General features: G+C 44.6%; 1 protein-coding gene across 1 annotated transcript in view; it reads right to left on the bottom strand.

Moving 5' to 3' along the window:
- ROBO1 (roundabout guidance receptor 1) overlaps positions 1-17,509 on the bottom strand; it is an 893,061-nt gene that overhangs the window by 751,885 nt on the left and 123,667 nt on the right. The window contains exon 2 of the mRNA XM_075263408.1: positions 6,694-6,815. Coding sequence (XP_075119509.1) covers positions 6,694-6,781 — 88 coding nt within the window. The 5' untranslated portion in view covers positions 6,782-6,815. The remainder of the gene's footprint in view (positions 1-6,693; positions 6,816-17,509) is intronic.

Here is a 17,509-nt window from a genome sequence, read left to right as displayed (position 1 = left end):
ACTTTATTTTGGGTTCGGTTGATATGGTGGGCTCTAGAGACACTAAACTATCTATCTGCAGGGATGGGGTGATATGCTGGGTCTGGTGACACTAACCTATCTATCTGCAGGGCTGGGGTGATATGCTGGGTCTGGATACACTAACCTATCTATCTGCAGGGCTGGGGTGATATACTGGGTCTGGTGACAGTAACCTATCTATCTGCAGGGCTGGGGTGATATGCTGGTTCTGGTGACAGTAACCTATCTATCTGCAGGGCTGGGGTGATATGCTGGGTCTGGTGACAGTAACCTATCTATCTGCAGGGCTGGGGTGATATGCTGGTTCTGGTGACAGTAACCTATCTATCTGCAGGGCTGGGGTGATATGCTGGTTCTGGTGACACTAGCCTATCTATCTGCAGGGCTGGGGTTATATGCTGGTTCTGGTGACACTAGCCTATCTATCTGCAGGACTGGGGTGATATGCTGGGTCTGGTGACAGTAACCTATCTATCTGTAGGGCTGGGGTGATATGCTGGTTCTGGTGACAGTAACCTATCTATCTGCAGGACTGGGGTGATATGCTGGTTCTGGTGACACTAACCTATCTATCTGTAGGACTGGGGTGATATGCTGGTTCTGGTGACAGTAACCTATCTATCTGCAGGGCTGGGGTTATATGCTGGTTCTGGTGACACTAACCTATCTATCTGCAGGGCTGGGGTGATATGCTGGTTCTGGTGACAGTAACCTATCTATCTGTAGGGCTGGGGTGATATGCTGGTTCTGGTGACAGTAACCTATCTATCTGCAGGGCTGGGGTGATATGCTGGTTCTGGTGACAGTAACCTATCTATCTGCAGGGCTGGGGTGATATGCTGGCTCTGGTGACAGTAACCTATCTATCTGCAGGACTGGGGTGATATGCTGGCTCTGGTGACAGTAACCTATCTATCTGCAGGGCTGGGGTGATATGCTGGTTCTGGTGACACTAACCTATCTATCTGCAGGGCTGGGGTGATATGCTGGTTCTGGTGACAGTAACCTATCTATCTGCAGGACTGGGGTGATATGCTGGTTCTGGTGACAGTAACCTATCTATCTGCAGGACTGGGGTGATATGCTGGTTCTGGTGACACTAACCTATCTATCTGCAGGGCTGGGGTGATATGCTGGTTCTGGTGATAGTAACCTATCTATCTGCAGGGCTGGGGTGATATGCTGGCTCTGGTGACCATAACCTATCTATCTGCAGGGCTGGGGTGATATGCTGGTTCTGGTGACACTAACCTATCTATCTGCAGGGCTGGGGTGATATGTTGGTTCTGGTGACAGTAACCTATCTATCTGCAGGACTGGGGGGATATGCTGGTTCTGGTGACACTAACCTATCTATCTGCAGGGCTGGGGTGATATGCTGGTTCTGGTGACACTAACCTATCTATCTGCAGGGCTGGGGTGATATGCTGGTTCTGGTGACACTAACCTATCTATCTGCAGGGCTGGAGTGATATGCTGGCTCTGGTGACAGTAACCTATCTATCTGAAGGGCTGGGGTGATATGCTGGTTCTGGTGACACTAACCTATCTATCTGCAGGGCTGGAGTGATATGCTGGCTCTGGTGACAGTAACCTATCTATCTGCAGGGCTGGGGTGATATGCTGGGTCTGGTGACAGTAACCTATCTATCTGCAGGGCTGGGGTGATATACTGGTTCTGGTGACAGTAACCTATCTATGTGCAGGACTGGGGTGATATGCTGGTTCTGGTGACAGTAACCTATCTATCTGCAGGGCTGGGGTGATATGCTGGTTCTGGTGACAGTAACCTATCTATCTGCAGGGCTGGGGTGATATGCTGGTTCTGGTGACAGTAACCTATCTATCTGCAGGGCTGGGGTGATATGCTGGTTCTGGTGATAGTAACCTATCTATCTGCAGGGCTGGGGTGATATGCTGGCTCTGGTGACCATAACCTATCTATCTGCAGGGCTGGGGTGATATGCTGGTTCTGGTGACACTAACCTATCTATCTGCAGGGCTGGGGTGATATGTTGGTTCTGGTGACAGTAACCTATCTATCTGCAGGACTGGGGGGATATGCTGGTTCTGGTGACACTAACCTATCTATCTGCAGGGCTGGGGTGATATGCTGGTTCTGGTGACACTAACCTATCTATCTGCAGGGCTGGGGTGATATGCTGGTTCTGGTGACACTAACCTATCTATCTGCAGGGCTGGAGTGATATGCTGGCTCTGGTGACAGTAACCTATCTATCTGAAGGGCTGGGGTGATATGCTGGTTCTGGTGACACTAACCTATCTATCTGCAGGGCTGGAGTGATATGCTGGCTCTGGTGACAGTAACCTATCTATCTGCAGGGCTGGGGTGATATGCTGGGTCTGGTGACAGTAACCTATCTATCTGCAGGGCTGGGGTGATATACTGGTTCTGGTGACAGTAACCTATCTATGTGCAGGACTGGGGTGATATGCTGGTTCTGGTGACAGTAACCTATCTATCTGCAGGGCTGGGGTGATATGCTGGTTCTGGTGACAGTAACCTATCTATCTGCAGGGCTGGGGTGATATGCTGGTTCTGGTGACAGTAACCTATCTATCTGCAGGGCTGGGGTGATATGCTGGGTCTGGTGACAGTAACCTATCTATCTGCAGGACTGGGGTGATATGCTGGCTCTGGTGACCATAACCTATCTATCTGCATGGCTGGGGTGATATGCTGGTTCTGGTGACAGTAACCTATCTATGTGCAGGACTGGGGTGATATGCTGGTTCTGGTGACAGTAACCTATCTATCTGCAGGGCTGGGGTGATATGCTGGTTCTGGTGACAGTAACCTATCTATCTGCAGGGCTGGGGTGATATGCTGGTTCTGGTGACAGTAACCTATCTATCTGCAGGGCTGGGGTGATATGCTGGGGTCTGGTGACCATAACCTATCTATCTGCAGGGCTGGGGTGATATGCTGGTTTACATATAACACTTTAGGACTGGACATTATACTGGCATCATTTTACTTCAGTGCCGAGCAATTTCATAGATGAATATTCTGTAGCGAGGCAGATATGCCGGCTGGAAACAAATCATTTCATTCATGTCATGGTATAAAACCTGTAACATAATCCACATGGACCATAAAACTAGAATGGGCATGGAATGAAGAAATTAATATTATTTTTATAGTGCTTGTTAAGAATAAACATTTCTATCTATCTATAGAACATAGTTCAGAAGTGACTGCTTTATACTCTACATTTCTTTTAGGAAATTTAAGTGATAATTCCTTAACGACTTTTTACCACCAAATTGTTCTATGTATGTATATATATATATATATATATATATATATATATATATATATATATATATGTAGTTTGGTATTTTCTCTATTATTTGACCAATATTAGTTTTCTAGAACAAGCAAAATAGAAACTCCTACCTGCAATACCACGTCACACAAATACGAGATAATACTGTCAGTGAGACCACCTTAAAAATCGCCATATACTGCCCAGATATACTGCCATATAGTCCCATGAGTCATTGTCAAAGCAAGGCTAGGGCCAAATGGTGACATGTGTTGCGTGATGAATGTTTGTGAATGAATGTATCTCTCTAGTGTTACACTCCTCCACACCTCATCATGCAACAATGGATACTGTATACAGTAAAGTGAACATAGTGTATAGAGTGTGTACAGTAAAGTGTATACAGTGCCTTGAAGATTATACTATATGTTCTTGTCATTCTCAAACAAACATACCTCCTAAAATTTGAACCCACATTCATGGGCCATATTGAGTTGCACCATACTATTCTGGGAATGCTCATAAACGTTCCCTGGAACTCATACTTTGTGATATATTTGTAAAAGCCCTGGGAGGATTTATGGCAATTCTTTCATAGAAGTTAAAGGGGTTGTTTTTTAATACTTAGACCTCCAGATACAGCGGATGCTGAACCCAAGGGCTCCAGGCTAGGTCAGACCCTAGGTGACTTCATCAGAACAAGCTCCACCTTCTTCCTCCTCTCCTGTATGTGTATATGTATGTTATATGTGCTATGGGAGCTAGCGTACTATAGAAAGACAGCATCCATAGCACAGGTAACAAGGGAGGAGGCAAAGCCACTTGGGGCTCTATGTGTGTATGTATGTTATATGTGCATCCATAGCACAGGTATCATGGGAGAGAAGGGAGGAGGCAAAGCAATTTGGGGGCCGGATGCTGGCTCTGATGACGTTACCAAGGGTCAGAACCGGCCTAATAAACCCCATTGGAAGTGTAAAATGATTCACCCTATTAAATGGCCCACAAAGTTCCTGACCCTCCTGGAACACAATAAATACTTTGTAACAGGGTCCTTTACCTACCATGTATAGCATTGGTGGCATCTTATGTGCCAAGGGAACATTTGAACCCCCTCGGACACTAAAGTCTGCATGCACCATGGCCTCCCTATGCTATGCTCCAAATAATGAGCCAAGCAGATATCCTAAGCAATAACCTGAAGACTTTATATTTGCACCCAATGTTCCAATCCAAACAATCATAAACCATTCTCCAATCTACTGGACACTGTCTGACTGGTATCATGGCTCCTGCTCCATCCTCTGTTTGCCCTGTAGCTCACCAATACTCACTGCACTGATAACAGAGCGGCCGCAGTATAAGATGCCAGAAATGTAAATTGATTCCGGACCATTCGGTGTCCTTGCTTGTTCGGGAGATATACAACTGGATGTTGACATTTGATTTTCCTCTACAAGTTCTGGCTTCACATAAAATGATTCACATCCGTAAAAGCATTTTCGACAACTGACATTACTGGACAGATTTATGAGGCAAAGTTATTGCAACGCACTTCAATAGTAATAGAATGAGTGAAACTGCTTACACAGCGGCGAAAGGAAAAGTTTCCCATTTCAGTCCCAGCATATTTTTTGCTTAAACAAAATTGACAATAAAGAATGAATAAGAGAAAATAAAAAACTATTCCATTTTCCGGAACTTTCTCTGAAAAATGCCAATCACATTTATCCTAAATACTAAAGTATGTCTGCTGCACCCCATACACGTTCTCTACTTATAGGCCTTTGTGCCCTAATGTGGAGTCCTCAGATGTGTACGGATCATGTTCCATAGATGAAGAATATCTCTGTAATACAATACAACGTGTAGGCACTATGATATATAGGATTATATAATAGAGAGAGAAGCTGAGCTGTGAGATATATATAGGGGTATGGGATAGAGGAGAGAAGCTGAGCTGTGTGATATATGGGGTTATATGATAGATGGGGAGATGCTGAGCTCTGTGATATATAGGGTTATATTGTAGAGAGAGAACTCAGCTTCTCTCTTCTATCATATAACCCTATATATCACAGAGCTCAGCTTCTCTCCTCTATCCTATAACCCTATATATCACAGAGCTCAGCTTCTCTCCTCTATCATATATCCCTATATATCACAGAGCTCAGCTTCTCTCCTCTATCCTATAACCCTATATATCACAGAGCTCAGCTTCTCTCCTCTATCCTATAACCCTATATATCACAGAGCTCAGCTTCTCTCCTCTATCATATAACCCTATATATCACAGAGCTCAGCTTCTCTCCTCTATCATATAACCCTATATATCACACAGCTCAGCTTCTCTCCTCTATCCCATACCCCTATATATATCTCACAGCTCAGCTTCTCTCTCTGCTCTCAGCTGCTTTCACATTTTTTGCAGAATATTTCATCACATTTTTTCAGTGGATTCTGGATTACATTGTACATGAATTCCTTTTTGTTTCATTGTACCTTGTATTATAGGACATGTGTTAGCAATACACCTAGCATTGTTCCCGCCATTGCCTTCCATTTGATATTTTAATCAGGGGTTATAATATTCACCTGCTAATGCAGAAAGAAACACTTCATAAGTTCTATCTCATGTTTCTCAGTGACAAAGGAGATGTTCGCTGTATTATAGCTGTGACTTTGTTCCAAAATTCAACAGAAGAATACAAAACCACTTGTCATCACAATGCAAACATGAATGGGGGAGGAAGGATATTGCTCTGGGTAACGCATTTCTAAAGGATTTATTTTGCCTTTAAGTGATGAGGATAGATGATAAGTGTCTGATCTTCTTTCTAGTGACCAATGGGATCCCAGTAATAGGATCAGTGATCAGGCGGTAGCACTTAACGGCATTAAAAGGGTTGACGGGGGCCCAAGGGTAATGGATTCCTATGAACTATACAGCTATATACAGAAGCTCTGCTTCTATTAAGGTAAATGGGAGCAGTTCTCTCGCACCACCACAAGAGACGCTGTAGTTGTGGTCGGGGAACTGCAGCTCTGCTCCCACTCAGTTGTATAGGAAGAGCGCTAGTAATGGCAGTATACATGTATATAACTGCCACGTAGACCAGGTCACCAGTATCTGATGGGTGAAGGTCCGACCACCATCAGATGACCTATCCAGTATCCATTACCCTTGGGTCTCAAACAACCCCTTTAAATGCCCTTCATCCGGGTTGAGAGCTATAGTAACACTAGATTTTTTGGAAATTTTTGCTTCTTAGTATATTCTATTTCTATACTGAAGAAGTTCCATCTATTTATCTTAAGGATCCGCTCACTGTGCGAACTTATCATACGGCATACACGGAGTTACAAAGTTTCCGAACCTTACCTGGAATCATCTGGGCGACGAACAACCGAAGAAATAGTAGGACTAAAACCACCGGCAGGAGAAATGAGGGCATTCTTGTCCATTTCATCTTGACCCCGTTTTGTTCATTACCTCAATGTTATCTGAAAGATACGAGAAGAGAGACGGGAAAATGTTCAGTGCCTCGTGTCAATTTCAAGGAGAATACTGACACATGACATGATTCATTGAAAGGCACGCGTTTCACTCCAGATGACGCTCCGTGAGAAGAGCCGCACTCCACAATTTGGCACTTTACGGGAAATTATCGGATGGCGGAAAGACATAATAAACGCGGGACACTTTGTCATAATGCGCTAAGTCAAGGGTTTGGATATTATCATTTGCACGCGCTCCGTAGACGCATTAGACAAACAATGACACTATCCAGTTACGGCTTCAGCTATTCCTCCCCATTATTATCCTATATTGGCGTCTTAACATTCCCTTAATCTACGTCTCGAAGCGGCAAGACTGAAGTCATTTGCCAGTCGTGAGAAGCCGTTTGTATACAGTACGACGCTTTATTCTTTGTCGATGACACATTTAGGACACTATATAAACACACGGATATACTGTAAATGCAAATTGGATTTTTAGACGAGATGAGTAAAATGAATCAATTTTAACGATACCTATAAAGCCCAAATGGCCTTCCCCGAGTAACCCGCCACGTCGCAACGCAAATAAATATATCAAGGCATAAAAAGTTAATGCCATCAGATACACAAGCTGTATATTTTTTAAAACTTTTATTAAATCAGTATGGACATAACTACAGCCGCAACGTTATAGCGAGAAGACTTAAGGACACGAGAGATAAAGGGGTTGGTTGGGGCCATAGAATGTTAAATGCAGGCAATAGGGGAGGGATAGAAAATAATAAAAGCATGGATACTTATCTGTAGGCTCAACGCCGTTCCGGACATTGCTTCCTGTATATAGGGAATCTGCAGTGATGACGTCACATCGATAAGCAATGGGACATGACCATTGCACCGACAAATAAAAGGGGTAGCTGTGACGGCCAACCCAGTGCCGGAACGGAAGAAAGAATGCATTTTTGTTTTCTAGCCCTTTTCATGTTTTATGATCCCGGACAATCCCTTTAAGATGCACATACACATTGGAATAATGTCAGCCAAGTCCGACAACAATGGCTCACCATTAGGGTTGAGCGATCGTGTTTGGAAAAGATTGGATTCCAATTGGCGATTGAGAAAATTTCACGATCGCGATCGGAATTCCGAACACGATCTTTTTAGATGGGATCGAGATCGTTGATTATTTCCCACAATGCTTTGCTACTGGCCAAGCATTGTGGGAAAAGCTAACAATATTAGCCTTCACACTGAGTATATATACTCAGTGTGAAGGCTCCACTGCGGTTCCATAGGAAGGAATGGAAGCAGCCGGCACACAACCTTAACCCCCTGCGTCCATTCATTCTAATGGGAGACTAGCTAACATCTCTAGTGGCTACTTACCTGCAGAGATGGCTGGTCCGGTGCCCGGTGTTCTCGTTCTTCTTCGCCGCGCTGCCCCACCTCCCAGGTTAGTGTTACAGAGCTAGGAAGAAGGCGGGGCTTGTGGCCTAGGAGAGTGTGGGTGGGTACAGGGTGGAGAAACGTGACGTCTCCCCTCCCAGTACCTGCCCACACTCTCCTAACCCGCCCATACTCTCCTAACCTGGGAGGCAGGGGGAAGCAAGGCGAAGAAGAACGAGAACACCGGGCACCGGACCAGCCATCTCTGCAGGTAATTTAGGACTAGCTAGTTGAAATTTAGGCTAAACCATAGACGCTATCAGTAAATCTGCCCAATGTCTTATTGCACTATAGGCTAACAAAAGCAGGATGGCCAAGATAGCAATAGAGAATGGAGGGTTTGACTGTATGGAATACGTCGAAAACATGACATCTTCTGGAAGACCTTCAACCAGATCTGATTTTTCTAGAATGAATCTTCAGTTCTATAATGTCCTATGTAAATTGTACTATAAGGGCAAGGTCCGACTCATATCCATAAGTCATGGACATCAATGGGGGCTCTTAACAAGCAGTTTCTAGATGACAGATCAATACTGCACAGAATTAATATTGACCTTCTCCTCATCATGTATAAATTTAGCCTGATATTATTGATGCCGCCTTCCTGGGGGAGTCAAGTATAAGTTGGAGCTGTAACATGCTAAGACATTGTTTACTGTAGGTAAAAAACAAAAACAAAACAATATATATATATATATATATATATATATATATATATATATACATATATATATATATATATATATATATATATATATATACACACACACATGTATACCTATGTTTGAATGGGTCATCAGAAGACAATCCATAATTTATAGTTTAAATCAAATGTTTGCATTAAAGATATTTTGATGATTTCCACGGTGTTATCTATATTGTCTAATCAATCCTAAAATCATGTAGTTTTTACTCTGACCGCTAAACCTGGTAATAGTCTGGCACTTCCTGTAACATATCCTAGGGAAAGTACCATCTTTCCTGCTTTCTTACAGCCTGTAGTTCTCTTTTCCTGCCAGCAGGGTCTGTGGATATATGTGAAAAATCTCCTAATACAGAAAATAGACAGGGAGGACAGGCAGGCAGGTTTTCAGAACAACACAGATCTGTAACAAGCAGTTACACATGAGAGCTAAGACATAATAGTAATTTCTACAAGTTTCCTTCAACTATTCCTGCTGACTATTGGTGGGCGAACCTCAAGAGATTCTTTGGGGCATCAAATTTCCTTGCTGGTGTCCATTCTTCACCCGTGGCCTCTTGTGGTATTAGCCAGGGTCTTCTCTGATGTTACAATGTGAATATGCTTCACACGACCACTGAGGCCCAATCACAGACCTCAGCCATAACCCTGCGGCACGTGTCATAAGAGAAAACACCAGGAGAGGCCGAAAAAGGCAACCTTAGACCGGATGTCCAGGAGAGGTGAGTAAAAGTGAGTATCAGTGTTTTTTGTACACACCTTCTCTGGACATATGCTTATTATTAGAGATGAGCGAACACTGTTCGGAACAGCCGTTCCGAACAGCACGCTCCCATAGAAATGAATGGAAGCGGTCGGCACGCGGGGGGTTAAGCGACCGGCCGCCGGCAAAGCATACGTGCCAGGTGCTTCCATTCATTTCTATGGGAGCGTGCTGTTCGGATCGGCTGATCCGAACAGTGTTCACTCATCTCTACTTATTATACTATCCGGTCTGAAGAGACCTTGGGGGTAGGGTTGAGCCGATCTTGACTTTTCAGGATCGATTTTGAAATCCGATTTCCGATCATTTTTCATTCGAACCCGATCTCGATCCCAATTCCGATCCCAATGCAAGTCAATGGGATTTTTTTAGTAATTGGAGATCAGGTTTTAAAAACAATCCTATTCACTATACAGCATGAAATCTAACAAATGAACACTTTAATTGTTAGAATCCACGCTGTACTGATTTTTTTTACCCACTAAGTAGCCAGAGGATTTTTTATTAATCCTCTGGCTACTTAGTCCCCCCTGGTGTCCACTTACCTGCAGAGATGGCTGGTCCGGTGTCCGGTGTTCTCGCTGTTCTTCACCTCACTGCCCCCTGCCTCCCAGGTTAGGAGAGTGTGGGCGGGTTAGGAGAGTGTGGGCGGGTACTGGGAGGGGAGACGTCACGTCACACTCTCTTAAGCCACAAGCCCCGCCTTCTTCCTAGCTCTTTAACACTAACCTGGGAGGCGGGAGCAGTGAGGCGAAGAAGAACGAGAACACCGGGCACCGGATCAGCCATCTCTGCAGGTAAGTAGCTAATAGAGATGTTAGCTAGTCTCCCATTACAATGAATGGAGGCAGCCGGCGTGCAGGGTGTTAAGGCTGTGTGTCGGCTGCTTCCATTCATTCCTATGGAACTGCAGTGGAGCCTTCACACTGAGTATACACTCCGCTCAGAATACACAGTGTGAAGGCTAACATTGTTAGCTTTTCCCACAATGCTTGGCCAGTAGCAAAGCATTGTGGGAAATAATCAACGATCTCGTTCCCACCTAAAAAGATCATCTTCGGAATTCCGATCACGATCGTGAAATTTTCTTGATCGCTGATTGAAATCCAATCTTTTCCAAACACGATCGCTCAACCCTATTCGGGGTATAATAATAGCAGAAAGAGACTGGTTGCCCAGGAGAGGTGAGGAGAACAATATCAGTGCTTTTTATCTACACTGTCCCTTGTACATATAACAATGTCATAATCTTTTGTGGGTGACGACCTCCAAAAATTTTGGCTTTGACTGAACTGGAAAATTTTGGAAAATTCACAACAAACCAGGCCGGTTCAGACATTTCTACCCCCCGAGAAAGACTTGTCTTTTCAAGGATCAGACCTGTTGAAATCCAACAGGTCTGTTCCCTGACATTTACCCTTGAAACCTTGTTAGGAAAACCTCACACATTCTGCCAAAACTGTCACGTGTGGCCAACATTAATCTAATGTCTACCCCCTTTCCCCTTAGAAAACCTATCTAGCATTTATATAATCATATACTGGATTTTGATACTTTTGTTTCGTTGTTCTAATTCCTCCCTCTCAGTGTGAATACTGTAAAGAGATTTTATTTATAAACCATAGCCATGTTAACTTATAATTTGCTCCTATGTTATAAAATCCATTAAATAAGCAAACAACTCAGAAAAAAAAACCTCATTATTTGTGTTAAGTATGTTGTCCTCCTGCGTTCCGGCCCCGACAGCAATAAATTCAATGCATTTGCCTTTGGTAATTGTCTCATATTAAAAAAACATCAATTCAGTTAATATTAAGTGCGTTTAGAAAAAAAAAAGGCCTAAATGTTTTCATCCGCAGGTAAAGTCTGTTTCCGTGCTTTGAACATCGGCTTTCTTACGGGGCTTGCAGCAACGGTAAATGAAAGACTCTTACAACAATAAGGACTAGTGTGAGATGTAATTAACTTGTTTTTGCCAGCTTGAAACCTGGAACAAGCCGCATGATGCAAGTAACAATAAGCAGGAGAAACAATAAGTCACAAAGCGGACAAATAATCACTTTTATAATTATCTCCTCATTCTACGGACACATTTTTAAGCCGCCTAAGCCAAAAGTTAGAAATAGTGGAGCACAACCGGGTTCCATGGGCTCGGATTACCAACTCTTCGTAGAATTATAAGGTGGTAGGTCTGAGATGTAACGTCAGGGCTCCTGGGCTCCAGTACAAAACCTGTAACCGGGCCCCTCTCCTATAACAAGCCCCCTCCTACAGCAAGGCCCCCTCCTATAGCAAGGCCCCCCTCCTATAGCAAGGCCCCCTCCTATAACAAGGCCCCCTCCTATAACAAGGCCCCCCTCCTATAGCAAGGCCCCCTCCTATAACAAGGCCCCCTCTTATAGCAAGGCCCCCTCCTATAGCAAGGCCCCATTCCTATAGCAAGGCCTCCTCCAATAGCAGGGTCCCCCTCCTATAACAAGGCCCCATCCTATAGCAAGGCCCCCTCCTATAGCAAGGCCCCCTCCCATAACAAGGCACCCCCTATAGCAAGCCCCCCTCCTATAGCAAGGCCCCCTCCTATAACAAGGCCCCCTCCTATAACAAGGCCACCTCCTATAGCAAGGCCCCCTCCTATAACAAGCCCTCCTCCTATAACAAGGCCCCCTCCTATAGCAAGGCCCCCTCCTATAACAAGGCCCCCTCCTATAACAAGGCCCCCTCCTATAGCAAGGCCCCCTCCTATAACAAGGTCCCCTCCTATAGCAAGGCCCCCCCCTCCTATAACAAGGCCCTCTCCTATAACAAGGCTCCCCCTGCTATAGCAAGGCCCACTCCTATAGCAAGGCCCCCTCCTATAACAAGGCCCCCCTATAGCAAGGCCCCCTCCTGTAACAAGGCCCCCTCCTATAGCAAGGCCCCCTCCTATAACAAGGCCCCCTCCTATAGCAAGGCACCCTTCTATAACAAGGCCCCCTCCTATAACAAGGCCCCCTCCTATAACAAGGCCCCCTCCTATAGCAAGGCCTCTCCTATAACAAGGCCCCCTCCTATAACAAGGTCCCTTCCTATAGCAAGGCCCCCCTCCTATAACAAGGCCCTCTCCTATAACAAGGCTCCCCCTCCTATAGCAAGGCCCACTCCTATAGCAAGGCCCCCTCCTATAACAAGGCCCCCCTATAGCAAGGCCCTCTCCTGTAACAAGGCCCCCTCCTATAGCAAGGCCCCCTCCTATAACAAGGCCCCCTCCTATAGCAAGGCCCCCTCCTATAACAAGGCCCCCTCCTATAGCAAGGCACCCTCCTATAACAAGGCCCCCTCCTATAACAAGGTCCCCTCCTATAGCAAGGCCCCCCTCCTATAACAAGGCCCTCTCCTATAACAAGGCTCCCCCTCCTATAGCAAGGCCCACTCCTATAGCAAGGCCCCCTCCTATAACAAGGCCCCCCTATAGCAAGGCCCTCTCCTATAACAAGGCCCCCTCCTATAGCAAGGCCCCCTCCTATAACAAGGCCCCCATCCTATAGCAAGTCCCCCTCCTATAACAAGGCCCCTCCTACAAAATTATATTAGTAATATTGGTGTCTTCTTATGAGGCAGAGGGGTCTTCAGGCCACATCAAATATCTGGAATTTAAATGAGTGTAAGGTAAGGGAGAATCACTGGTTTTATCCCTTGTAAACAAGGCCCCTACCTATTATACTGTGGGATCTGAAGAGTCCCCAGATTATAATAATTTACCGCAATGGATGTTGCAGCACCCATTTTAGTTTGTTTGAGAAGAACCTCCAGTTTTAAGGAAACAGAACAGTTTGGGGTATTCGGGTCGATCCTGGGTTGTGCCGAAGCGGTTCGCCCATCTCTACTTGTCACCAGAACTCAGCATGTCAACCCAGCCCCACGGATAGTTAGGTTAGGGTCACCCAAATCAAACAGTGAATTGTTGCCTCCTTTGCCAAGATCTCACCATTTTTATCAATATGCAAATGAGCTGTTTGGAACAATGACGGATTACTTCTGTGGAGAGAGGGCAGTGTCCCAATTTTATTTTGTTTTCTGCTTACATAGTTATAATGAAGGGGTTCACAGCCTTACTGGCTATATACTTACAGTATACAGTAGGAAAAATAGTGAGAAAGATGATCTCAATACCAGCAGGCAGATATGGCACAGTCTCTAGCTGCCCATGTCATACTGTGATGCTGCATTATGGGACTAATGACAGAGAAAAGAGAAATATGAAAGCCAAGATGGTTTCTGGACCTGAAGAGAAGCCGGATTACATGGATATGAGGGCAGTAAATGTCAGAAGTCTTGAGTATGACAATCAGGTGATGGTTGGGGGGATGGAAACAAGTGTTTTTGGTGGAGTGCTTCTTTACGTTTACACCAGTAAGAATGTTATAGATTTGAACTGTAAATTTCAAAGTCATTTTATAGAGTGATGTGAAGCCCCAATTTACAAAAATACCAAGACCAAAAATCTATCCATTTGTATTACAAAATATTCTTGTATACCCATAAATTATGGTCCATGAGTTACCTGTTGTCTTGTAGAAGACTTCATGCATAGTTCCATAATGTCCATAACATACTTTGTAGAGCAGTGTAGCAGGAGGTCTGGACAAACAACCCCAGCAACGTTTCAGGGTTCTGCCCCATTTCTGAAGGATCTGTCCAACCATGGCCCGCCCACTTATTAGAAATGCGGTGAACACGTCAAAGGTGGGGTAATAATTTAAAAAAAGTGTTGATCATGGGGAATGGTGGCTGCCAAGTAGACCCTTCTCATGTGTTAACAACTGGGCAGAGTCTATTTTATAAGAATGCTATTACATTGGCCCTATGGTTAAATTGGCCCAGGTTCACTGAGACAAGTGAATAGGGCCGTAGCACACAGATATCATTCATGTGTCATGTGTGCTGGTGCATGTAGCCTAAGATTACACTTTTAAAGCCTCATCAACCAGACTGTGTTTTCCATTCATGGTAGATGTCTCCATGTATAATGTATAGCAGACTTGTTTATCATCATCGAGTGGTTCCTTCGGCAGATTGCGTTAATGAAATGATGAGTGTTTACACATTTCGTGGAACAGTTAATTAAGCGTAATTACACTACTGAATGTGGATGACTCTTCTAATTGTGAAGTGCTCCATAAATAAGGTGAGCAAACATTCGCATGGAGGCAGAAGAGTTGCTTTCGTATGGAAAATAATACAATGCTAATGTTTTTCCAAGAAAACAATCAACCCAAAGGATCATCACTGCCACATGCTGCGGTTTAGGGGTGGGAATTTTCTACATTTTCCACTGAATTTCAACTGATCGAGAACTGGCTTTTAAGGGGCCTTCTTCTGAGTTTTTGGTACTCTAAACGACCATAATGTCCTACTGGACCAATGGTTTAGTGTCCCAAGCCTGACTATTTTAAACCGTTGCCCCCCCGGGGTTGTTTAACCACTTCAGTAGTGGGATATTTTCCTTGGTTTAGGACCAAACATGTTTTTGGGTTTCTTCATACATGTGGTTAAAACATGAGTCCTAAATGTGATGGTATAGAAACTTTCATTTGAAACACAACTATAAGGACTTACGTTAGGTTCACACAGGTGTTCGGGTTCCTGTTGTCACCCAGACATCAGGAACCCTATTTTCTTAAAAAGTGGTCACCATAGAAATTCAGCGACCCTGTTGGTAATAATGGGGTCTGCCAGGTTTCCTCCAGAAATCGGCATAGAGAAATGTCCCGCTTGTAGGACTTTTCTCTCCGAATATTTTAAGCAGAAAAGGGGACTGAGTCAACAAAGGTGTGACCAAAACTTTAGGGGGCTTTCACACTTGCGCCCTGAGTCCAGAGAAACTGGACAGGGTGGTCAGTTTTAAAACCCATTAATTTCAATGGGTGTGTCCATATGTGGCCTCTCCACGGGGAAACCATTTTTTGGGGCCGGACACAAAGTTGGACATGCATGACTTTGTGTCCAGCCAAAAAAAAAAAAAGGTTTCCCCACGGAATGAATAGGTTTTAAAAGCCATCCCCTGTCCAGTTTCTCTAGGCAATAGGACGAAGACCCGGAGGGCAGACTCGGGTGAAAGTGTGAACGCCCCCTTATGGAGTTTTCATTATAGACCGAAGAACCTCAATATTTCTAAAATCTCCTTCACATCTGCATATTTTTATGTATCCATTATATTTTACTGACATATATTTGGGAATATGCAAATCTGTCTTCCATGATGTAATTAGGAAGTCAGGTGCCTCAGTGTTGCAAACCAATAGAGGGCGCTGACTGGAATGTGCAAGCCTGTCTTCCCTGATGTAATTAGGAAGACAGAATCTCAGTGATATAGCGCAATAGAGGCTGCTCCCTTTAACATCATGCTCGACCTTCCAAGAGGCCTTTGTTTTGGAACAGCCTCTATTGGGCTATATCACTGAGATTCTGTCTTCCTAATTACATCAGGGAAGACAGGCTTGCACATTCCAGTCAGCGCCCTCTATTGGTTTGCAACACTGAGGTCAGCAGCTGACTTCCTAATTACATCATGGAAGACAGATTTGCATATTCTTGCACAGTGGAGTGCTAAAGGCTTAATAAGTCTCCACACACCTAAATGGTGGTCTCTCCCCAAGGAGTGATGATATCCCCCTGACATATATTTGGAAATGTATCTGACACCAACTCTGTTTCGTATTACAAAGTAGGTAGAATATTTTATTATTTTTTCTTTTTTTAAAAAGAGTGCATAAGATAGGACAGCGAGCTCTTGTAGTAGAGTAGCTCTAAATAAAATACCGGTACTGCCTTGGTAAAACTCAGAAAGCAGTAGATGAAAATCAGAACCGTGAGGGAGCAGCCCATAAATATTCTTCCATGTTAAATCATTTATCGCCAACTGTTAGAACAGTTAGTGTATGTTCACACACAGCAGGTTTGCTGCACAAATTTATGCGTCTGAAAATGAATCCCATATTTTCTGAAGCTTGTACGACTCGTTCAGCTAAAAAGAAGAGTCGCAAAAATTTCTACAGTAGACCGGCTTCGTCTAAATAAGTAAAAGATAGCCGACAGCAGGGAGCGCAGGGATAGGTAAGTAACATTGTTTATGTATGTATCCCCCTCTCAGTCTCTGATTATTATACTCTGGGGTCTGAAAAGACCCCAGATTATAATAATTGTTAATGGGTGTCCACAATGGAGCATAATACTGGGTTATGGGGCCACTAGGGGGCATAATACTGGGTGATGGGCCCACTATGGGACATAATACTGGGTGAATGAGCCACTATGGGGCATAATACTATGTGCAGGGGCCACTATGGGGCATAATTCTGGGTAATGGGGCCACTATGGGGCATAATACTGGGTGATGGGGCCACAATACTGGGTGATGGGGCCACTAGGGGGCATAATACTGGGTGATGGGGCCACTATGGGACATAATACTGGGTGAATGAGCCACTATGGGGCATAATACTATGTGCAGGGGCCACTATGGGGCATAATACTGGGTAATGGGGCCACTATGGGGCATAATACTGGGTGATGGGGCCACTATGGGGCATAATACTGTGTGAAGGGGCCACTATGGGGCATAATACTGAGTGAAGGGGCCACTATGGGGTATAATGCTATGTGCAGGGGCAACTATGGGGCATAATAGTGTGTGCAGGAATGTGGGGGGGGGGGTTGGTCGGAGTCTTCGGTGTCGGTCGGGGGGGGGGGGGGCATGTCAAAGTTTTGCTACAGGGCCCCACCATTCCTAGTTATGCCACTACC

The sequence above is a fragment of the Leptodactylus fuscus genome, chromosome 2 (assembly GCF_031893055.1).
Source record: "Leptodactylus fuscus isolate aLepFus1 chromosome 2, aLepFus1.hap2, whole genome shotgun sequence".
NCBI classification, from domain to species: domain Eukaryota; kingdom Metazoa; phylum Chordata; class Amphibia; order Anura; family Leptodactylidae; genus Leptodactylus; species Leptodactylus fuscus.
Note: the sequence above shows the minus strand (reverse complement) of the source record. Positions and strands in the feature narration are given on the sequence as shown.